Source organism: Taudactylus pleione, unplaced genomic scaffold (genome assembly GCF_031769625.1).
Source record: "Taudactylus pleione unplaced genomic scaffold, aTauple2 ptg000479l, whole genome shotgun sequence".
Taxonomy (NCBI): domain Eukaryota; kingdom Metazoa; phylum Chordata; class Amphibia; order Anura; family Myobatrachidae; genus Taudactylus; species Taudactylus pleione.
This window is the reverse complement of record NW_028284881.1, coordinates 4,805,332-4,830,794: the sequence shown is the minus strand read 5'-3', so window position 1 is coordinate 4,830,794 and position 25,463 is coordinate 4,805,332. Positions and strand designations below refer to the sequence as shown.

Sequence of the window (25,463 nt, the reverse complement as noted above, 5' to 3'; positions counted from 1 at the left end):
TCCTCGCAAAACCGCAGCTGCGACAGCGAGGTCAGGAGTCATCTGGAAATAGATATACATAGATATACATAATTGTGTACAATGACACTAATAAATAGTGCTGTATTGTCGGGGGCAGCCTGTTCCGTGTTGTGGCTTCAAGACTACACTTGACACCTGTGGGAATCCGGTTGTCCACTACCACTACGGCTAGTCCTGTCTGATAAAGACATTCTCACAGTAGCCGACAGCACAATGTTCTGATTATCCAAGTACATCCTGAGCAAACTGTAATCTATAAAAGCTGCCAGAGATATATATCTTTCTGACTACAACCTCATTATTATCATCTTCTCCCGGCCGGGACAAACTGTAACTTTAGAGCAGGCGCTCACACCGGGACGGTAATCATTACTTAGACACTATATACCATCACTTTTGTTTCATCATCGATTCTTAGTTTATGATTATTTTTGATATTGTTGATACATTTGTCTATTTATTAGTGTCATTGTACACAATTATGTATATCTATTTCAGATGAACCTTTATTATTAAATTATGTGTTTATTATTTTATTTTTTTTCATAATAGTTTTTATTGAAAGTTTAATACAAAGAAATGGGGATACAGAAGGAAAAAGAAGGGAAAAGGGGTAAGCCAGACATATAGCATATCACAATATAAATCAATCGATCTTGGTCCTTGTACATATAATTGATACTTAAACTTTTTAGGACAAGAAAAATGTTTTATAAAACACTTCACAACACATATAGACAAAATACTAAATATTCAGTTAATGGAGCTGCCCCGGATCTGCGTGAGGTGAACAGAGAACACCGGGAACAACCGGAACACTATAAATGGTGGAATGGCCTTGTTTTTCCCTATATTCTCCCCATTTAAACCATTTCATATGGATGGAATTGACGGAGGAGGAGTATTTCTCACCTGTTGTTTCAAAAACAAAATGCTTATGGATCTTGTTTTCTATGATTGTGATGTTGGGGAGAGAGGCTGTCTTCCATCCCTGAGCAATTGTAGCTTTTGTAGCAATCAGCACATGACCCATAATATATCTCTCGCCACGTGATAATTCCCCAGGATAGAAGTGGAATAAGGCAACTAGAGGCTCCGCCTGAATAGTTACACCAACTATTTTACTAATCATAAAAAATACTGCATTCCACAAGGGGCGAAGTAGAGGACAGGACCAAAAGACATGAAAGATGTCTCCCACCAAACCACAACCTCTCCAGCAATATTGCGAGACAGAGGGCCAGATCTTATGCAGCCTTTCAGGAGTAAAATATGCTCTCTGAAGTAATTTGTAATACATTTCTGAATGGTTGATACATTTGGATATAGTAAAACTGGAACGAAAAATAATATTCCAGTCCTCATCAGAAAGGTTCACAGCCAGATCCCTCTCCCATTTAAGCCGACACGGAAGTTTCCCTTTTTTTTTTAACATTAACATTATCTGATACTGATACCAGCAAGATATACCACCTTTGTGATTAGAGGATCACGAGTCAGCAGCAGTGATGGGAAGGCAGGTTTTTTAAGTGGAGAAGGGAGGTGACTGTGCAACCAATGTCTCAGCTGTAAATATTTATGAAAGTCCTGCCTCGTTAAACCAAATTGCATTTGAAGGGACACAAAAGAAGCCAAATCCTCCCCCGCGAATACATCCCCCAAAGAAGAGAGGCCCACCTTCGCCCAGGAACCTAAGTGCATATCAGGGATCAAATTGGCTATTGATCGGAGAGACAGATTAGGAGAAGGCAGGGAAATCTCTTCATCTAAGGAAACACAGGTATGCCAACATACTATTGTAGTCTGAACTGCTTTACAGAATCCCGGTCTGAAGGAGATTTCAGAAGAGGGCAGCCAGAATAGATCAGGAAGGGGAAAGGGGCGCATAAGTTCCCTTTCAATAATTACCCAGGGTTTGGGAGAGTCTATTATGAACCAGTCCCTTGCCTGGCTAAGTATACATGCTGAATGGTATCTCTCCAAGTCTGGGAAGGCCACTCCGCCTGTCTCCTTAGAGAGGGAGAGGGTATTTCTCGCTATTCTGGGTTGATTCCCCTTCCAAATATATTTAGTTAGTATTTGGTAAAATTTGTTACATATGGATTTGGATAGGGGTCTAGTAATGGTCCGAAATAAATACATTAGTTTCGGGAGCAGCACCATTTTTGCAGCTGCAATCCTTCCTAGCCAGGACACCTCATGTAGCATCCATTCTTTTGTTAAAGTTTCATAAGCTTTCAAGAGGGGCCCAAAATTACAATCAATAAGATCATGGTCTCTAGCTAAATGCACCCCCAGATATTTGAGGGACCTAGATTTCCATGTATATCTATACGTCTCCTGTAGTTTCTCCAAAATTACAGTTGGGATGTTAAGAGGGAGGGCTTCTGTCTTTGCTGTGTTGAGTTTGTAAAAGGACACTGCTGCGTATTGATCCAAAATGGCATGCAATGCTGGAAGGGACTCTTCTGGGTGGAGTAAACACAGTAAAATATCATCTGCGAATAAGTTTATTTTATGGGAGAAACCTCCGAGCAAGGGACCATGTATGGATTTGAGGGTTCTGATCATCTCCGCCAGAGGTTCAATGGCAAGCGCAAAGATGAGTGGCGAAAGTGGGCACCCCTGACGTGTGCCGTTGGTTATGTCAAATTTGTCAGATAGACAACCGTTTACAAATACCTTCGCAGAAGGGCAAGTATATAGGGCCGAAATGGAATCTAAAATACCTCCCTGGAAACCGAAACTGTGTAAAACCTTCATCAAATAACCCCAGTGCAGGCGGTCAAACGCCTTTTCGGCATCAAGCGATAGGATCAATAAAGGCTCCCTACGGTAGTCATAATATTCTATAATATTGAGAACTCTACGTGTATTGTCTGGGGCTTGCCTATGCATCACAAATCCGACCTGATCCGGTTTAATGAGAACCGGCAACAGCCGAGACAGGCGACTAGCAATCACTTTGGCAAACAACTTGACATCTGTGTTCAGCAAAGCAATAGGTCGGTAATTAGCTACAGCATTAGGGTCTTTGCCGGGTTTTGGTATGGCAATTATACGTGCCTCCAGCATTTCTTCAGGGAATTGCTTAGATTCCGTTGCTTCACCGAACACAGACAACAAAACCGGAGCCAGCTCAGCTTTAAATGTTTTGTAAAAGTTGGCAGAATAGCCGTCCGGACCTGGAGCCTTATCTGATTGCATTTTGCTAATGGCTACATCTATTTCCTCCAGAGTCCAAGGAGTGCTAAGGGACAGACAAGCCTCAGAAGACAATTTCGGGAGAGAAAGCCCACTCAAGAATTGCTCAATAAGGGCTGCCGTTGGTTGGGCAATATTGGGGTCAACTTTGAGGTTATAAAGTTGCGCATAATAGGTTGCAAAAGCATTAGCTATCTCTACAGGGTCCGATACTTTAGCCCCATGGTGATTGTAGATTCTCTGTATCTGCCCCCTAGCCCTTCGTCCACGTAATTTATTAGCCAACAGTCGACTTGCTCGATTACCAAATACATAGAACTTTTGATTTAATCTGGCAATATTACGCTGTACTTCTCTAAGTGAGAAGACATTCACCCTTTCTCGAGCATTGAGGAGTTGTTTATATAATATTTTATTAGAGGGGTCTGCTTTATGAGCTTCTTCAATTTGCGCTGCCTCAACTTCCGCTTTCTCATACTGTTGTTTATATTCTCTCTTAAGCCGAGCCGCAACTTGAATTGCTGAACCTCTAATAACTGCCTTCAATGAGCACCAAAAGTTAAATATGGAAGTTTCTTCCGGCTTATTGGTACTAAGAAAAATAGAAAGAGCCTCCTGAACTGCTTTATGAGCCTCCGGCTGAGTCAACAGGTGATTACCTAGTCTCCACGGGCCCGGGATTACTCTCCTATTCCCTATATCCCATTTAACAAAAAGGGGGGAGTGGTCTGACCAAGTCATGGGAAGAATATTGATACTACTAATAGATGATAAGGTCCATCTATCACATAGGGCCAAGTCTATCCGGGAATACGTCCTATGGACATTCGAATAAAAGGAATAATCTCTTACTGTAGGGTGTTTTGCTCTCCAGGCATCAAACAACCCGTGCTCTACTAAAAGCTGCTGGAAACCCTTAGAAAACTCCTGTGGTCTATTTGAACGGGAAGTTGTTGAATGGGATCTATCCATGGTTGGATCCAGGACCATATTAAAGTCTCCGAGGAGCAATAATGCTCCCTTAGAGTGTTTTTGTAAAGTCAAACAGAATTTTCTACAGAAGGCCAATTGCCCTGTATTTGGAACATAACATGAGACAATAGTAACCTCAACATTATCTAGTAATCCCACTAGAATTAGATACCTTCCCTGTGGGTCTGCATATTTTGAGGTTAGTGTAAATGCGCAATGTTGAGAAATAAGGATGGCTACTCCTGCTTTCTTTTGAGGCCCATTAGCTGTGTAGCAATGAGGGAATCTGATGTTATTAAATCTTGGAGGGGCAGACTGCTGAAAATGCGTCTCCTGAATCGCAACAATGTGGGCTTTAACCTTAGAAAAATACCGCAGTGCTAAATTTCTTTTTTGGGGAGAGTTCAATCCTTTCGCATTGATTGATAATAAATTAACCATATACAGACAAGGTGTAAAATACTGTGCAGTGACCAACATCAAAATAACAATCCTGGGATTGCAAATCTGGCTGGGGAAAAGAGAAACACATAACAGGGTAACATAGATAAAAAGGAAAATAAAAAGGAAAAAAAAAACAGCAGACATTAGAAGGGGTATAAGAGAACATAAACGACCCCACTTGGAGCCAACAAGAGTCGTGTAAAAAACTACGACTCTTAGGAATTTGTGATTGGGGGGTAGTAGCCTATCCCCGTCACCCATAAACGAAAGTTAATTAACACTATAAATAAACCAAGCATAGAACCATATCTTTACATACAAACGAGATCACTCAGGCAATGCAATTATGTGAAAAAGATAGCACGTAGTTTCAGCCTCCCCCCCGAATTTACGGGGAAGGGGCAGGAAACATTACCCGTAAATAAACAGTACCCAAGTGTAACCCCCTAGGAGAACATGGCCATACAAAACTTGGTAACATATAAAAAAAAACGTATCCAAAGATACATACAAAAATTTAAATAAGTAACTGGCCTACTTGTAAATGAAACATATACTAGAATTCGAGTAAAATAATACAGTGAAAATGCATTATTGCCACTCTGAATAGACTAAGACATTCAAAATACTCACAAAACTTTCTCAGGCTATATATAGTAGCATACAGCAGAAAGAAAATTATAATGTGTACTTATGCTTGAAATCCCGCTATAGATCAGTCTTTCTGCAGGTTTTGATTGGATGAAGAATCAAAAGAATTTCCAGCAATGTTCCACCTAGATAGGGTTTTCCACCCTTCATCCAGGTTTGTAATTATGACTGTGGAACCATCACGTGACACTAGGAGTTTGGTAGGAAAACCCCATCGATAAAGTATATTAGCTCTCCTGAGGGCACTAGTAATTGGATAGAAGGAGCGTCTCTTTGCCAATGTTGCTTGAGAGAGATCACCAAATAATTGGAGGCCTTTCAAAGCCGCTGCTGATTCCTCTGAAGGTCTAGCTGCCTTCAATAATGCCTCCTTCATATGAAAGAAATGCATCCGCATTAATACATCCCTAGATGCACCCTCCGGAGCACTTCTGGCTTTTGGAAGTCGATGAATGCGATCAATAAGAAGGTCATCTGATCGCGCTTCAGGCAGGAGCTTCCGAAATAAATTCAACGTAAATTCGTGGAGACCACTATGGGGAACAGTTTCAGGAACTCCTCGGAGTTTAATATTGTTGCGTCTTGATCTGTCCTCCAAATCTCCGACTTTCTCCCGAAGAGCAGTAATTTCAGTTTGGAGAGACTCATGCTGAACTATGAGGTCATTGTGTGACCCGACTACCTCCTCCATTTTATTTTCAAGGTTATTTGTTCGATCACCGAGGTCGTCAATTGACTGTTGACAAGCTTGAAGAGTGGCACGAAATTCCGCAGCAACCTCTACTTTAAATTGTGAGAGGAGTAGTTTCATGGTGCCGACTGTGAGAGAGTCACAATCTTTAGGGGAACTCGGTGCAGAATCGGTATGAGTGGGGGAGGAACTTGCATTAGATGGAGTAGTCAATTTAGTTTTCTGGGGAGCCAACGTCTCCATCCCGATAGCTTTAACAGTTTGAGGAGAGGGTTTGAAAAAGGCTATTTTTGAGACAGATTTAGAGATTTTAACTTTTTTCGGGCCCATAGTAAAATCCAGCGTAATCTCTCACGATAAAAAAAAATAAAGTGAATAAAAATGGGTATCACGTGAATGTATGTTCCACTTAACTCAGAAAAGTGTTAGGCCATTGAGATATCAGGGTGACAGGACAGAGAATTTAATCATCAGGCATAGAGAACTGCATCAGTGTGCCATGTAATATACTTTTCGGCCACCAGAGGGAGCTCACACCTCATACAAGCTCTGTTTCTATGGGGAATATTGCAGAAAAAAAAAACCAAGATGGCGTCGTCCCGGGGCTCCGGAGCCCAGCGTCCCCCACACTGTGGTCTTGATATGGGGAACTCCCAACAACTTAGGTAAGTCCCCAGGGTACCTTTAGATATGTGTCTGCTGCCCCTGAGCTTGAAGGCAGCAGGTGGACACTCGCGGCAGCGCAGCTATGGAAGTCGGAGGGCCTCTGAAATCTAGGTCCCGGCTGCAGGGTGGAAGGTAGGCCGCAGCTCTCGGGGAGGCAGGGAAGGTCACCCAGGCACCGCAGACACCTCTGCTGGCCTCTCTCAGGGTGAGAGACGCAGGGGAAAGTAAATATTTGGCAGTAAGATGCCTTTAACCTGAGCAGTAGGCAGTTTTAGAGAAGGGCTATCAGGAGCTCTTAAGCCACACTTCCGTCCCTGATGGCTGCCAGGCCACGCCCCATGTGTTTATTATTAAATTATTAAATTATGCAATGAGTGCGGTCAGCGCTACACATTTACACAGGACCGGCGCTAGGCTTCCAGCGCCGGTCCTGTGCTTCACACCTGAGCCCGTTCCCTCCCCCTGAGCGCTTGCCCAATAGCGCTAGGAAGCGGGCTCAGGCTGTGCATAACACACGCATCGCCGCCAGCGCTGGCGGCGATGCGTGTGTTAAACAGCAGCCAATGATAGTCAGATAGACTCTCATTGACTGCTGCAGCACCCACTGCAAGAGCCGGACTTCCGTCCGGCTCCTGCAGTGGGTAATGGGACAGACGTCATGACGTCTGTCCCATAATGCTGAGCGCGCCAGCCCGGGCGGACTGGCGGGCGGCGGCAGCGGCAGTGGGAGCGGCGTCGCGGACCGGAGCAGCAGCAGCAGCGTGGATTCAGGTAAGTATATTTTTATATATATATATATATTTTTTAACCTATCTGCACAACGGGGGAGGGGGGTGGCTACTACTGGGGGGACCTCTACTGGGGGTGGGGGCACAACGGGGGAGGGGTGGCTACTGCTGGGGGTGCCATTATTGGGAAGACCTCTACTGGGGGGGCTACTACTGGGGGCACTTAATCGGGAGGGGGAACCTCTACTGGGGACTACTACTTGGGGGGGAACTACCACTGGGGGCATTATAAAAGGGGCCTACTACTAGAGGCACTGCACTCGGGGAACCACTACTGGGGGCAATAATAGGAAGGGTCACTACAAGGGGCACTGGATTGGGGGGATCACTACTGGGTGCCTGCATAAGGGGACCACTACTGGGAAAACTGCATGGGGGGGGACTACTGCTGGGGGCACTATATAAAGAGCACTGCATAGGGGGGGGGGGGGACTACTACTTGGGGCACCATATAAAGGGCACTGCTAAAGGGGATACCGCTACTGGGTGCACTGCATTGTGGGGACTGCTGCTGGGGGCACTGTATAAGGGGGAACAGTACATGGGGCACTGCATTTGGGGGGGCCACTACTGGGGGTACTGAGTAAGGGGAACTAATTGGGGGCTGTATAAGGGGGACCACTACTGGGGATACTGTATAAGGGGCACTACTATGGGCCTGCATAAGAGGGACAACAACTGCATACTGGGGGTACTGTATAAGGGGTACTACTGGGGTTAAGGTGCATATGGATAGGAATGTTCAGTGTGAAAATAAAGGGGTGTGTCATGTTGACACGCCCCATTTTTAAGTGACCACGCCCATTTTTTGCCGCACACGCCTTAGGCGCGCGCACATCGGGGGGGGCTCCCTTTTCAAATTTGCCCTGGGCTACAAATACCCTAGTTACGCCACTGCTAGTTAGTCATTGCATTAGAATTGCACACTCCAGGTATGATAGCCACATACTGTATATCTATTTTTTCTACACTCTTCCCTCCCATTCCCTCTGGGCAGTTTTGTACTCTACATCGATGGGGGATATGATGATATCTGGATAGATTGGGTAAAACATTTGAAGGATATTTAGTTTATTGGGTGGAATTAAAGTGGATTAAAGACATTAAAATAGTGCTAGATATGCCCAATGGGTGTTACTATACCCCCTATAGGCGGTGCTAGACATGCTCCATCAGTGATACACACCTTAATGTAGCTAAGCACTCCTTTGGGCGGAGTATGGCACAACCCTCTACAGCGTGTCGCTAAGGCGCAAACTATGACTATAATATTCCTGAAACTAGTTTTCAAAAGTAGACAAGTATGTGTATAAGGGTTTTGTGGGCTATAATGAGTTAATGCTGTTGTGTACAAACTGTCAGCTGTAGTTTACAAAGAATGGGCCAAGTAAAGGCTCAAATTAGATAAACTTTCTATTTCATAAAAAAAAATGTCCTTTGTTCAGAGATGTTCAAAGGTCTTCAAACATTTTTCTTCAGTTCTCTTCCTGGTAGAGCCACCCCGATATTATTGACAAATAGACTCACCCATGCAAAGGCATGAGGAAAACCAGTGTTTGCTTGCTTTACGCTATCACACTGATTCCAGCTGTCCGCCAGGATGGGCTCTTATTATAAATATGCCCCAAAGTCACATACTGTAGACTTAGGGGTGTATTAAATTAGGTGTGAGAATGGCAAAAAATATTCTTGAAGGTGCGAGATTTTTGCCATTCAATTAGGTGCAGGGTTTTTCCATTTTTGAACGCCAGAAGATTATTTTTGTGCACCTCCAGAGCACAACCAATTTTTCCTAAAATCCATATTTTTAGGAAAAATGTTTGGTAATTGCTCTGGAACCCCTGCAGCAGCCCCCCCCCCCCCCCTCCCAGTGACTAATTATGCAATTGGAAGTTTTCAATTATCTTAATTAGTCAATAATTACTCACCTTCCAAAGCGGTGTCATCTCCCTCCAGCATCAGAACCTGCACCTCTGCAGCAGCGGTGTGTTTAAGTATGTTGTGTAAGTGTGTGTATGAGTGTGTGTAAGTATCTGTGAGCGTGTGTGAGTGATTTTGTGTGAGTGTCTTTGTGACCCCAGAGTGTGTGAGCCCCCCTGAGGCATCAGCAGGGAGAACTACATCTCCCAGCAGCCACCTTCCCTACCAACAGCCCCCTTGACTCCCAGCATCCCCCTCTAACTTTAACTTTATTTAACCGGAACACTTCGTTCTTGTGCTATGAATGAAAGAGTTAGTGCTATATTTACACTCTACACAACTTTGCCACACTCTCAATGCAATAGTACTATTAACCAATTATGAATATCAGTATTTGAACTTAGTCCCCAAAAAGTCTGGCCAAAAACCCCTTTCGTTGGTGCACTTTTGAATACTTTGTAGTTTTTGCATTAAAACTTCCTGATGACTGGTGATACTGCACTGCCCCTTGATATTGTCCCTTACGCTGGTACTGACACTTATTACTCTTGGACACTGCAAGCCCGGGCCTGTGAAGTCCTATAGGTAAACTGTAGATGTCCCTGTAGAAGGCTGGCTCTGCCTATAATGGATATTTTCCTGTGGTATTTAACTTTTATACGTAGTCTATACAGGTTTTACTGTACCATAAGTAATGCTGTACTCAGAGGGATCTGAAGTATCCTGATAATAGTTACTTTATATGCAGCTGGTTAACTCTAGCTGTCACTAACAATTGATAGATTGTAAAAGACCTTGACAAAGGAGATGATGGCCAGCAATTAATCAAGGAACTGTTACTGTACTTTACTCTACTCGGCACTGTAGCAGCTTCTAGGAAATAATCCTCACTTTTAACACTGTCTCTCACCTGCACTGGGGCAGTTGCTGCAATGAAGAAATTACAGTTCTTTCCAGTGCCGGAGTTATGAAGAGTGTTGAAACTGCTTACACAAGCGGAGGGAGGGTATATATTAGGTGCTGAGTCTATAACTGACAGGCTGCAGGCAAAACAATGGGTGGCTGCAGTCTATATACTGTGTATTAGGCGAGTACTGCATCAATTAAGTAACCTTGGGGTTATTTATCCTGACATTCCCTGGTAGAGTCTTGGCACCTGAGCTGAGCGCTCGCAACCGGGTTTAGGGCCTGCACACGCGTAGTGGCCACACTGCGCGGGCGCAAGCCCCGGAGCTAGAGAGAAATTCTCTCGCTCCGGAGCTCATTACAAAAGAGGCGGCTGTCGATGTTCGACAGCTCGACCCGTTTTGTAGCCGTGGCGTGGGGGTGGTTTCCAAATGGAGGCGTAACTTAAGGAACGCCTGCCGTTTTGTGGGTGGCCGCACTGACATCAGCAATTAGCTTAATTAGTCAATAATTGCTCACCTTCCAAAGCTTTATCATCTCCCTCCAGCATCGGAACCCGGTCCTCTGCAGCAGCGGTGTGTTTAAGTATATTGTGTGAGTGTGTGTAGTATGTGTGAGCGTGTGATTTTGTGTGTGTGAGTGTCTTTGTGACCCCAGAGTGTGTGTGAGCCCCCCCGGAGGCATCAGCAGGGAGAGCTACATCTCCCAGCAGCCACCTTCCCTACCAACAGCCCCCCTGACTCCCAGCATCCCCCTCCCCAGTGCAAATATGAAGGGGAGATGACCGGGAGCCGTGGAGACCACCGGGTATGAAAGTTTTTATTTTCTCACATTGCAGGTTTTCAGCTCTGAATTTGTTTTTTATTGAATATCACAGGTATCAGGAGCGCGCATATCCGCAGTGATTAAAAATTGGGCGCGAGGTCCACATGATTTTTTGCAGAAAACAACCCACTTGGTCGCTTGAGGCATACTTGCCTACCTTGATGATTTCCTCTCCAGGAGCAGCCTCCTCCTCGCAGATCCACCGATTCCAGGTAAGTTTCTCCGCATCTTTTCCACTTCTCTAGGAAGTGGGTAGGATGTGGGAGATCTGCCTACTCTTCCAGGGTTGCGGGGGGCTATCCAAAAAATTGGAAGCCTCCTGCTGGTTCTGGGAGAGTAGGCAAGTATGACTTGAGGATAAACCCCAGTCTGAGGAGCATGCCCTGATTGCAGGAGCTCAACAGCTGTAATAATGTAAAAGAGGTAACAGGGTGGTGCATCCGTCCAGTATTAGAAAGCTGAGTCCCCTATTACCTCCACCCCCCAAACTATGACAATCCAGGTCAGATAGCCAGGCACAGTATAGGCAATAAGAAAGTGGTTAATGGCCCTCATTCAGAGCCGTACGCTCTGAGCAGAGCGCACGCTCTGAATGAGGGCCGGCCTCCATGAAAATGGAGCGTCCTTCTGGACGCTCGTATAGCTGTGGGTCACCACCCACAGGCTATACGAGCGTGCATTTTGATGGCCGCGATGGTCGAGACCATCGCGACCATCGAAATTGCAAGCCGGAGCCTGCGGTTGAGGTTTTCAACAGCAAGCTCCGGAGTGATTTTGGCTCTATCAGAGCCAAAATCACTCCCACTGACATCACTAGTGATGTCAGTGGGCCGGCTTCTGACGGGAGGTGTTCCCGTGGGAACGCCCCCGTCAGGGAGGCACGCCCCTGGCACGCCTACCAAAGGGGGCGTGCTGTCAATCAACATCGACAGCACGCCCCCTTTGATCAAGGGGGCCAAAGGGGGCGTGCTGTCAATCAACATCGACAGCACGCCCCCTTCGCTCGTCGCGTCTGGCGCATGCGCACGACGGAGCTCCCTCCGTCGTGCGCATGCTCAGTCCATAACATCGACCCACTTGCGAGCGGACAGCCGCTCGCGAGTGGGTCTGAATCAGGCCCAATATCAGGCAATATGGCTCAGGAAGTTCAATATACTAAAATCTTAGGCTTAGCAGTCTAGACGTCACCATACAGTACCCACAATAAACTTGTAGTAGCTAAGCAGGCAATATACCGGTGCTATATTGGTACATAAATAAAGTGTACAGGCCACCAGTGACACCATACTGTGGTGAAAATTATGTAGTAAGTAAACAAAATGTATTTGTTTTATAATATTTCCTTTATCTTTTTTTGATTAGTTAAATAGAGAACAGTTTACATTTAGATTAAATGAATTCCAATGTACAGACACATTTAAAATGTTATATAGGGGCCCATTTATAATTGAATATTTGAGGTAAAATATTACCTCAAATATTAAGTATCCCCCAGAATGTATCAAGGAGGGACCACAGCAGGTATCTCCGATACCTGCTGCGATCCCTCCAGTCCGGCTGGCAGCCGCTTCCCCCATAGGTTTCTATGGGGGATGCAATGCTGCCAAATGTACCAATATCAATAATGCGAAGCATTCCAGATATTGGCCCCAGCAGCTAATGCCATCTGAAGATAGCGTTAGCCGCTGTAGCCTGTGGTTACTTACAGCATATCAGCCAGCAGAGAGATCTCCTGGAACCCTCCGCCAGCAATGGGCGCCGATCATGTGCAGTCGCAGGGACTGCGAATGTGCAGCAGCCCCAAGTGCACTCCGGCCACATCGTCTCCCTGCAAGTGCCGGTTAATACATCCAGCCGCTATGATCACATTTTGCAATGCAATCATGGGCGGTACTGACATGCCCTGATCGCATTGCAAAAGCGATCATTAATAAATGGGCCCCTTAACCTTATTCTACCTCTCAGAAACTTGGATAGGTTCCTGACAAGTATCTGACTAGGCTGAAGTTAGCTTCTTATTTGGCCAGCTGCTTATCCACTTCTTATTTTTGCTCTAGCTTCTTATCCACTTCTTATTCTTGCTCTAGCTTCTTATCCACTTCCTATTCTTGCTCTAGCTTCTTATCCACTTCTTATTTTTGCTCTAGCTTCTTATCCACTTCTTATTCTTGCTCTAGCTCCTTATCCACTTCTTATTCTTGCTCTACCTTCTTATCCACTTCTTATTTTTGCTCTAACTTCTCATCCACTTCTTATTCTTGCTCTAGCTTCTTATCCACTTCTTATTCTTGCTCTAACTTCTTATCCACTTCTTATTTTTGCTCTACCTTCTTATCCACTTCTTATTCTTGCTCTAGCTTCTTATCCACTTCTTATTCTTGCTCTAACTTCTTATCCACTTCTTATTTTTGCTCTAGCTTCTTATTCAGAACATATTATGTTAAAACAATGAAATGAAGCTGGATCCCTAAGTTAACATTATATAAACAAAATAGCATATACCTTACATTAAACTGTACTTTACCTGCCCTAACAAGGTTTGTGGCAGGAAATAGGCTGGCAAGGTGGGCACAGGAACTATATTTTAACATTTTGAATAAGTAGCTGCAATATTGCAAGGGTTAAATAGCCTTGTAACCTAATGTAACAATTGAAAACAACAGAGTGTGGTCACATACATATCACCCACTTGAATTCTACCTGGCCCAACAAGGTTTTGGGCATGAAATAGGGTGGCAAAGTAGGCACAGGTACTATTCTTATTGATTTGAATAAGTAGCTGTAGTTTTCCAAAGGTTAAATAGCTTTGAGCCACAAAATTTACGCTTGCAACCAACAGAGGATGGCCACTTACACATTACCCACTTGCAATTTGCCTGTTCCAACAACATTTTGCAATGAAATAGTGTGGAATGTTATGTCCCAGTGGTGCAGTAATATCCTTGCAGTGCTTGGAGATTCAAAGTTGTACTCTAATGCCGCTGCTGCTGTATATGTGTGAGCAGCTGTAATGCAAAAATATGCAAATGTCGCAGCCAACGGGAGATGTATTAAGCCGGAATGGATATGCAATACCTGCTGTTGGGATGCCTCCTGTCACAATACCGACAGCGGCATTCCGATGGTTGGTATCCTGACAGGGGTCGGGTAAGTATACTTACCCTCCCCCTTCTTCCCCTAACCCTCCCTTCTTGTAGCCTAACCCACCCCGCGCCCTAACCATAGCCCTCCCCATTAGTTCCTAAAGTCTCCCCCTTCGTGCCTAACCCTCCCGCGTTAGTGCCTAACCCCCCCAGTGGTGCCTGACTCTAATCCTCCCCCTAGGGGTGCCTAACCCTAACCTCCCACACAAAACCTAACACTAACCCCGCTAACTGACCTAAACCAGCTAACACTACGGGTTTACCTTCGTTTGGGCACGCGTCCTCCTGGATTACGGCTTCAGGATTAAAATAGGCATCTGCATTTCGACACCTATCTTAACGTACTTGTCAGGATTCCAGCATCGGTATAGAGACCCGCGGTTTCATGGCCGCTGGTCTCTTAACTACATCCCATTAAGACACCCACCTGTAGCTTTGCAAATCCAAGCTTCTGCATAAAATGTTGCAGTACAAAAGATGCAGCACCGTTTGCAGATCATTCAATTGTTGCAGTCCTGATTGAGTCTATGGTCCCCCAGAATGGGCGGGGGAAATGAGATGAAATTAAATGATATTCCTTGCCTATGGGCTTATAGATGCAGGCTGAGACATGCCACCCCCCAAACGGTCGTGATACATCGCCCTTCCTTGCCGCCTCTCCCCATTAACTCCCCCAAACACCCCATGACTGTTGCAGTGCAGTGGTGTGCACGGTGTCAGGTAATGCGGAGTTTTGGCGGTGAGTCGCTACCTTATACCTTCCCCTGTAGCCTAAACCTACATTTTACATGCCGACATTGTGAACATGTTGACACTCTGCAAGTGTTGACATATTCCATGCTGATATTTCAACAATGTAGACATCATAACTGTCTACATTTTTATTGTCAACATTGTGACAGCATCCCATAAATACTATACCACGCTTTGATTACTGCAAATCATAATTCGCTACACAGCTATTGCGATGCATTGCAAACCAAAATGTTGCCCTTCAAAATTAAACACGCCCTGCTCAATTATGAGCACCCTGCTAAAAAAATCCTAGAGTGAACACTAGTATGTGTGTATATAATATGTGTAAATGGCACTTAGTAACTATTTTTTAAGCTCTCACTATGTTGTCTAGCTCTGATATCTTCTCACTAAGGGGCATGTTTATTAACTAGTTCTGCCCTTAAAATATGCAGAAACTGCTGTCTAAGGGCAGAATTAAGAGAACCGGTAGGAAAATCCCGACACTGGAAGCTCGCATGGTGCAGAATTCCAACAGCGGTAGGTAAGTACGCTAACCTCCCCCTCCCCCCCCTAACCCTCCGTTGGCGGTGCCTAACCCTAACCTCCCCGAGGTGTTCCAAACCCTAACCTCCCCGCAGTGGTGCCTAACCCTCCCCCTTACCGCACCCTAAACCTAACCCTTCCAGGGGGGTGCCTCCCCCTAACCTCCCCCCAGTGGTACCTAACCCTAACCCCCAATTCCCCTAGCCTAAGCCTCCCCGGAGGGGTGCTTAACCCTAATCTCCCCCAGGGATGGCTAAACCTAACCCCCCTTCCCCGGGGACAGAGCAAATACTTACCTGTCTGGACGATCGGGATTCCAGCGCTTCGAGATGCCAGCGTCAGTATCCTGTTCACCTTCGGGATATCGGCATCGGCATATTGCTGGGCCGCAGGATTCGGGCGCCGGTATACCGACGCCCAGCATTCCGTCCGCTGGCAATATGACTGCATCCTGAATTAAGTGTCCCTCAGATGTACCATAGAGGAAAGCAGGAGATATAGGAGATATCTCCTGCTTTCTGTGCGCAGGCTCCCAATACAACTATGGGGATGGTATTTAACAAGATCCGCAAAGCTATTTTCCTGATCGCCGGGAAAGGCCCTTATCGAAGCACTTGCCCCGGTCATTATAATTAATACATCCCAGTCTAACAAGAATATTTATTGCTGCGATTTGCGTCAATAAGGATTTCAAATTTGGGGGGCAAACTGCATATTTTAATAAATATGCCATTACTAGTATGCCTATCGGGAACATTTCGCCAATATGAACCCAGAACAGGATAAGGAAAATGCTTTGATAGATAATGGCTAGATTATATGTTAATACGACGGAATCTGGTAATAAAAGATGTGTGTGAAACATAACTAGCTAAGCCACGACCTTTTATGGTTTTTGGAGATTTTTTGATTGTAACATTTAGCCAATTTGTAAATGCGATGATATATTTGGCCATGGACGCTGAAGCAAAATGGACGGCTTTCAGGGGGTATTGCAAGCTGAGCCCCTATAGATGCAAATGATAATGCACTGTTACTCCGCCTCACCATCTCCCAGCCTCTCGCCAGTCAGCAGCTGCCGGCAGCTCTCGTGGAAAGCAAAGAAAGGAGGCGTTGCTTTCGAGGCGCAAACCCGGTGCTGATTGGCTGGGTGTTGTGAGCCTGGAATCGACATGTTGGAGAAAGTAGGTGAGGGAAGAGCACCCCCTATGGCAGCAGCCTCACATGTTGTGCTGCCCGCACGTCCTCCCTCATTCTGTAATAGCTATGTCCAGGGCCACTAAGAGCCGCGCCTGGGTGAAAGCAGCATGGCCTAATCGTGGGAGGCGAGGCCACGCCCCTAAAAAAAAAAACAGAACAAAAAACCTAGGCGCAAATCCGTGGGGGCGGCGCGATCAGTGTGATCGCTCCCCTCTACAGGCTGTGTCACAAACTCATGCGCACTCAGATTGTGAGCTAAGAAAGATGGTTGTGTGATGGTTGAGGTTTGCGGGTTACCTTATTACTAAAAACATAAATCTTGCCACCACCAAGAGTTAGACTGGTAGATGCACCTCTTCGGTTCTGCTACACCAGAAAAATATACATTTAAATCAGTAGCATGTGGCCATAGGAGGTCATGAGTTTAAGAATCACAGAATATCAGAACTAAAAATTACGTTTTAATTTTAAGTAATCACTTAAAAGTTTATTGTTTGTTTTTTTTAAATCATTTATTAGGATTATCAGAAATGAACAACAAAACAGTTCGGTGTCACAATTGTTGTATTAACCGATAACAATATATAAAGTCATATAGAGAAAATAAATCTGTGACATCATAATAGAGAAAATTCTTCAGCTGATTTGAAATTGAGAGAGATAACATCTTAAATGTTCATAAAAACACTGATAAGATGTGGTAGAAAATGAAGACAGAGGTAGAGGATATTTGAGGTAAAGGGGAAGGCTAGCAAGTCAAAAGAAGGAGGGGGGGGAGTGTAAGCGAGTCGGCCAACATAACATAAAATAGTGAATTAAAACATCAGGAGCAGAAATAGGGGTCATGGTTCATGTAAGATCGGGAAGAGTAATTCGCTTGGGAGGAGTACCAGGGAGACAATACTGAATGAAATGTATGCACTGTATTATTCAACAAGATAGTAGTATACTCCACTTTAGATACAAACCAGATTCTGTTTAAAAGTTCTGGTTGAGTTGGTGTGTTAATTTTTTTCCAGTTACGAGCTAATTGGTATTTGGCTGCACAGGAGATGTGGAGAATTAGTTTGTTAGTGTCCTTGGAAACCTGATCAACCGGGACACAAAGTAAGAGGTTAGCGGGGGAGAGAGAGAAAGGTAGGGTAACAGCAGATGAAATGAGGGAACAAACCATATTCCAGAATAGGATAATTTTTGGGCAGGACCACCAAATATGAATAAATGTGCCAACATGACCGCATTGCCTCCAACACAGGTTAGAGGTGTTGGGAAACGTATGATTGAGTCGTTCTGGGACTAAGGATCTCATTCAGAGGCGGTCGCACGGAGCGATTGGACGTAGCGAGCAATGTTTTTTTCACCTGCACATGCGCACACATGGCAGTGCACGTGCGCAAGTCTGTCTTTCCGACCGCAATCCTCTTGCTCGCTAGTCACTACGAGGTCGTAGCAGTGATTGACATTTCGTGCTGTTTGTGGGTGGTTACAGGGGAAGGTGCTTGTGAACGGGGGTGTGGTGGCGTGAACGCAGGCTTGGTTGACCTTAAAAAGGGCATTTTAAGGGCGTGCATATATTACTGAGCGAGTCATCACACACGTAATCTCGTTGCAATAACGGTGCTACTGCTCGCAGTGCTAAAGGTAACCCAGGGTCTACCTTAAGCATTGCGAGTGCAGGCGATGGTTTCTGCCTCTACCGATGTTTATAGGCAATTAACAATGTAATAGGTGTTAATCATGCTGACGTAGGTTGCCGGCTGCGACCGACTCTGAATTAGTCCGTAGAGATAGGAGGTGTGCTTTCATTGTTGTAGGTGTTTCCGCGCTTACGATGTGCGTTGCGATTGAGCACTCACTTTGCATACTCTCGATCACTTTGGGTGCGACCGATCGCTCCCGAGCGACTGCCTCTGAATGAGGTCCTAAATACCATCTGGTGAAAACCTTATATGAATTTTCTCGGATTGCCACACTAATGGAACATTTAGAGATAGTAAGACGTATTGCTTCCCAGGTGTCGTCACCCAATGGGTGTCCCAAATCTGCCTCCCATGCAAGTTCGATCGCTTAAAAGTTTATGGTTACAAAAGGTTACAAAGATTATAATAATTATTAAAAGTTCGCACAACTTACTAGCAATTTCAAGAAATAAAAAACAGTTCAAATCACTTGTGCCGGGTTGAACAATAACAGAAGTGAGGTCTCTTCTAGGGGATATGGTCCCTTATGGCCTCCTCACGAAAATGAACAACGGCTTATCAATGGACTCAGTTAATATACTGGTTAGACCCTGTCCCCTTTTTCTTGTGGAAAGATCCCCCCCTCTGGTTTTAGAGTTTGTGTGGGGGTGGGGGAGACTGGAAGTCTATGGTAACTGGCCCTGATGGCCTTTGTATGATAACAACATCACCCATGGCATCCTGACTACTGCCACATTTTGCTATCATAGACAAAATGTGCCGAGACTTTCCCTTCAATGCCCCTGCCTCCCCTGGGGTGTATTCACAGGTTGCTGGGGCTTCTCAAAGGTAGAACTAAAGGTGCCTACACACTATGCAATATTTTACACGATTTGCCCGATTTTGACGCCTCAGAACGACAAATCGTGTAAAATATGTCTAAATTGTGAGTGTCCACTCACAATCACGATGCCGATGCGCGTACCCACTGGTCGTACATCGCATCTCCAGATCTTACATGCTGCAGGCAAGATTTGCCAATCTCGGATGCGATGTGGTGCGGATCGTACGTGTGTTTGTACTCATGATCTATCGTCCATTCCGTCACTTGACTGACATTATACACATAGGTGTACACGTCCAGTATCCATTTTGTGCGGCAACATGACTTCAAGGAAGACTGATGCGATTACCTTGCTCAGCACACCTGATCGCGCAACCTGCTCTTATTTGGTGAGTATTCATCACCAAAATCCATCCACTGCCCCCCTATGTGTATAATGCATCACCCACCTATGTGTATAATGCATCACCCACTGCCCACCTATGTGTATAATGCATCACCCACCCACTGCCCACCTAAGTGTATAATGCATCACCCACCTATGTGTATAGTGCATCACCCATCCACTGCCCACCTAAATGTATAATGCATCGCCCACCTGTGTGTATCATGCATCACCCACCTACCCACTGCCCACCTATGTGTATAATGCATCACCCACTGCCCACCTATGTGTATAATGCATCACCCACCCACTGCCCACCTAAGTGTATAATGCATCACCCACCCACTGCCCACCTAAGTGCATAATGCTTCACCCACACACTGCCCATCTATGTGTATAATGCATCGCCCACCTGTGTGTATCATGCATCACCCACCCACCCACTGCCCACCTATGTGTATAATGCATCACCCACTGCCCACCTACGTGTATAATGCATCACCCACCCACTGCCCACCTATGTGTATAATGCATCACCCACCCACTGCCCACCTAAGTGCATAATGCATTGCCCACCCATGCACCCACTGCCCACCTATGTGTATAATGCATCACCTACCCACCCACTGCCCACCTATGTGTTTACTGCCCCACCCATTGACCACATATGTGTATAATGTATGACCCACCCACTTCCCACCTATGTGTATAGTGCATCACCCATGCACTGCCCACATATCTGTAGAATGCATCACCCACCCACTGCCCACCTATGTGTATAATGCATCACCCACCCACTGACCACCTATGTGTATAATGCATCACCTACCTATGTGTATAGTGCATCACCCACCCACTGCCCGCCTATGTGTATAATGCATCACCCACCCACTGACCACCTATGTTTATAATGAATCACCCACCCACTGACCACCTATGTTTATAATGCATCACCCACCCACTGACCACATACATGTATAATGCCCATCCCATCGGCCACACATACTGTATGTGTATAATGTATGACCCACCCACCCACTGACCACCTATGTGTATAATGCATCACCCGCCCACTGACCACATAAATGTATAATGCCCATCCCATCGGCCACACATACTGTATGTGTATAATGTATGACCCACCCACCCACCGACCACCTATGTGTATAATGCATCACCTGCCCACTGACCACCTATGTGTAATGTGTCTATATATTATATATTTAAATCATATTTGCAACAGAATTAAATAAATGACTGAATTTTTAAAATTCATTGTAAAATGCAATCTGGATTAAAATTAATTAAAACACCATAAGAACAGAAACCGAACCTAAATCAACTTTTTAAAAATTATGAGAACATTGTATGCTTCCATATTTTTTTTTATTTTTTTCCCACCAGCAATGTTTTTGGATAATATTATCATGACCATCAATATATATATTTTTTGTATTTACATGTTTAGATAGATTCAATGTGATATATAGTTCCTTCCTATTCTATTTATTTAGTAGAAATTGTCAGGACATCTAACTGGGATTTTAGTGGTCAATATTTGAGACATCCCTAAATAGGTTCACAATCGATGGTCGTTCACATATGTTTGCTATGAATTCAGCACTATCCATTCAACAGTGGTTATTTTAATTGGGTATATCAGTATTCATAAAGGTTATGGTTCACTCTTTACTTTGTAGAATGATATGGACCCATTATGGATGTTTTAGACAGGTTACGTGAATTAGTAATATTTTTCTATCATACCATTACGCTATCTCACTCGTCCACCATGGGGAACCACTTAGTAGTACCTGACGGTATGCAGTGGGTTGCTTCGCAACTATAGTTTGTTGTCACCAATACGTTATTGGTTTCTATTAGACATGTGACGAAGACACGTGACTGGTAAAACATACAAGCAGCGGGTTGCTTGGCAACCCGTCTCTACATGATACGAGTGTAGTCGATCTCGTTCTCATGACACTAGCGGTCATAACACCAGACTAATATCCGTAGTAAACGTATGGTTAATAACAAACTGTATAATAAAGATGGACTATTATATTTGATCTATCAACATAATATAAATAAACATTATTGTTCACCACATGATAAATTATCAGAATAAGTATGAGTATACTTGGTGGTAACCAAATGGCCGGTCAACAACTATCCTCTTACTTTATAAGTTCTACATTATTCCTTTTACATATATTGGTACTGCTAGATGATCCGGGATATTTATTATTTCTTTTGGTTACCTAGTAACCGATTTTAAAACAACATGAACATCATTGGTTCTAATCAGATCACATGGCACTTTGAAGTCATGTGATCGGATTAGTTCTAGGAATGTGTTTTCTGATAACAACAGCACAATTTAAAGAGGTTGGTTGTTATATTTATTTATTTTCCTTTAATAAATTAATAATATATCTTATGGTCATGTAGAAAAGGATTGCCTTCGTTGTTTTATTTATTATTTGGTTTACAAGGAGTTTTAATGTTGCGGAAGTGTATTAATTATACACTCAGGTGTTTTTAGTTACACCCTTCAAAGGGGTATATATGGAGCTCTTTAGAGTCAGTTCAGTCATGCTTCTGAAGAAGCTGGAGTTTTGTGATCCAGCGAAACGCGTTAACCTATACATATGCTCTATATGGACTTTTATCCTATCCCACTGTGGATCCAGAGAATCCTGTGAAAATACCAGGTTTCACTCTTATGCACAAGGAGACTATCGTGGAGACATCTTTACCTACCACCAGCATTGCAGTGATCTGCACAGTGGATTTTATCCTGAGGGTTCTTCCTGTGGACTGAAGGATACATACCAGTCTCACCATATTACCATCGATCTCAATCTTGCAGTTATCTGCTAATTGGACTGCCAGCCCGAAGGACCATCAATTGGTAATTATCTGTGGGTATTGAACCCTAATAACATTGTCTCCTGACTCCACCGTCTGGACTTATAATTCACATCTATATCCAGGATATCCATAGATAGAGAATAATCTTTTGACTCACCATCGATGCTCCATTATCAGCGATTTTTATCGATATACTATTACATTTTTTGATGTAATTTTTATTTTATATATATTGTGTATGACATGTGTATGTTTCATTTGTATTAAATGTGTTTATTTTGCTTAATAGACTTCCGCTGCTTACTCCTATTTCTATAATCATCATATGATAGTAATATAGCGCCAGTTATTTCATTTTTTCTATACATTGGTTCAGAGGCTGACTACCTCTATCTGGCTGCAATAGTGATAGCGCACCAAAATATTTTGCTTATTACCATGTTTTTGGATAAGGACCGTGAGTTTATCACCGGCTTCCTGGAGCGTTTGGAGGCAAAGGACTGTGTATGGAGGGTTAGCTGTCGCGACTATTCCAATAAGGCAAAAAAACTATTGGCTTTGGAGGAATTGGTTAAATACAGCCGACAATACTGTACTGATTCATCTGTGAAATGAGTGCACACCAAAATCCCCCCAAAAATATCCGTACAGTGTTTGTCAAAGAACGAAAGAAGGTGTAGGAGTCAAAACGTTCTGGAGCATCCGGAGGAGGTTTGGTAAGTAGAGACACAGGGGGCGATTCAGACACGGACCCTAAGCTGCGCTCTCTCGCAGACACCAGGGGCTGGGTATGCAAATTCCGTGATCGCATTGTTTGGCTTAAGGACGCCCTCTATGTTGTAGAGAGCGACGGCAGAGTGAGCGCACGCCAGTGTAATGACGGGCACTTTTCTTTCTTAGCACACATCATCTCAGGAAGTGTGTGATTAATCAGCAACATCGAGAGCCATCGGAGCTGCACGCAGCACTTGAGGTAGACCCTACCCCACCACAAGCACTGCGATCACTGCAGGCTGAAATACAACCAAGTGACATGTACAATGACGCCTCCATGCTAATTATGCATGCCCATTAAACTCCATTCTGAGGCCCAGACACACCTGCATTCGCACCACCAATCCCCCGTTCACAAGCACCTTCCCCTGTTACTACCCACAAACAGCACTATCTTTCACTCAAAGTAGGCTCAGTCTGTGTACAATGGCCCTCATTCAGAGCCACTCGCTAGCGGCAGTACGCTCGTTCCGAGCGATGTTCGCACATCTGCGCATGCGTACGGATCGTTATACGCATGCGCGAACCAGTCAGTGCGGCCGAAATTCATGTGCTCGCAAAATAGCGAATGCCTGCTACTTTGAGTGACAGAAAGAGGCGTATGTGGGTGGTAACAGGGGAAGGTGCTTGAAAACGGGGAGTGGAAATCAGAACGCAGGCGTGCTTAAAGGTCAAAACGGGCGTTTTATGGGTGTGCATATTTAAAACAGCAGCGTCATTGACCACGTCACTGGGTTTTTTTTAAGCCAGAACTGTTCGCAAAATTGTGGTAGCAAAAACCAACCACAAGAATAGCGAGCAGTTCATACGCTGGTCGATGTAGTCGATTAATCTAATAAATAGCGGACATGACGTATGGTGCGAGCGGCCAGGGGGCGTTTTTAACAAATAAACGAGCGTATGTTTTGCTCGCTTGTTCAGACTTAGAGGTGTGAACAGACTGCAATTTGCGAACGGATCATTTGAATAGCCACCCCTTGTTTTTGAACGAACGACCGCAAATAGCGAACGGCTCTGAATCAGGCCCAATGAGCGCACGATTCCCGATCGCAATGACTGCCTTGCGCACACGCACTGCGATGCATACGCATGTGCAGTTGGGCGACAATCGCCCATAGTGAGCGTTCGCGGCTTAGCGTCCGGGTCTGAACCAGGCCCACAGTGCATACACACCATTAAACAAGTGTTTTATTATTATTTAAAACACTTGTTTAATGTTCCACAAATGTCCACTTAATTGGCAATTATCTGAGACAGTCCTCCTGCCATGGACTGCTAAAATAGGCCATATAGTCCTCCCTCACCTGTTTGGCCTGTGCAGTCCCTGTGGCTTGCATTGATGGTGCTGTCACTGATGTAAACTGGGCAATCTCCTCAGGATGGTCTGGGTCTTCTGGCATAGCTGTGTCTGATACCCTTTGTTGGGTTGTTTTGCGCAGTAAAAAGTTATGCAGAACACAGCAATCCAACATGACCAGGTCTATATTTTCCACACGCAGGTTTTTATTCTGGTGTGGAAAATGCAGAACCGGTTACTCAGAATTCCAAATGAATTTTCCACAATCCGGCGTGCCCTAGAAAGCCGATAATTGTAGATGCGCTTTTCTCTCGTCAAGCCCCTTTGCGCATATGGCTTCATCACATTTTCATATAACGTGAAAACCTCTTCAGCCACAAAAACATAGTTTAGGCCGTGCTTCGTCTCCTCCACTGACGGCAAATTGAGAGTTTTGGAGGTGAGCCTCTGGTAGAATGCCATCTGTTTGAACGACCCACCATCCGAAGAACGCCCATTCTTGCCAACATTCATAAACACAAACTCATAATTTGCATTCACCACCGCCATGGGAACGATGCTGAAGTACCCCTTGTAGTTATATTAATATGATCTGCTTTTGGCAGGTGGGGTGCTTCTGATATGTTTCCCACCGATGGCTCCAACGTCGTTCAAAGTCTTCAGCTATGGGTTTCCACTCAACTGTTATAGGAAACTAAAATTAAAAACAAAAATAATGGTTAAAACATGAACATTATTTGTTTTTATTTTCTTTCAATACAGACTCCAACACAAGAACTGGGATTGCCGTCTACGCCTGATTTAAGCATCATTGCTGAAAGGGAGATGTGTCGATATCCCCATGCCCACCACCAGCCGCACCACCCCCAGCACCTACCGCACCTTCCCAACAAAA

The 25,463-nt window shown here is 44.6% G+C and overlaps 1 protein-coding gene across 1 annotated transcript in view; it reads left to right on the top strand.

Moving 5' to 3' along the window:
* The first annotated feature begins 6,590 nt into the window (after positions 1-6,590).
* Positions 6,591-25,463, top strand: part of P2RX7 (purinergic receptor P2X 7) — a 129,143-nt gene continuing 110,270 nt past the window's right edge. The window contains exon 1 of the mRNA XM_088449190.1: positions 6,591-6,648. Within this exon, the coding sequence (XP_088305316.1) occupies positions 6,626-6,648 (23 nt within the window). The 5' untranslated portion in view covers positions 6,591-6,625. The remainder of the gene's footprint in view (positions 6,649-25,463) is intronic.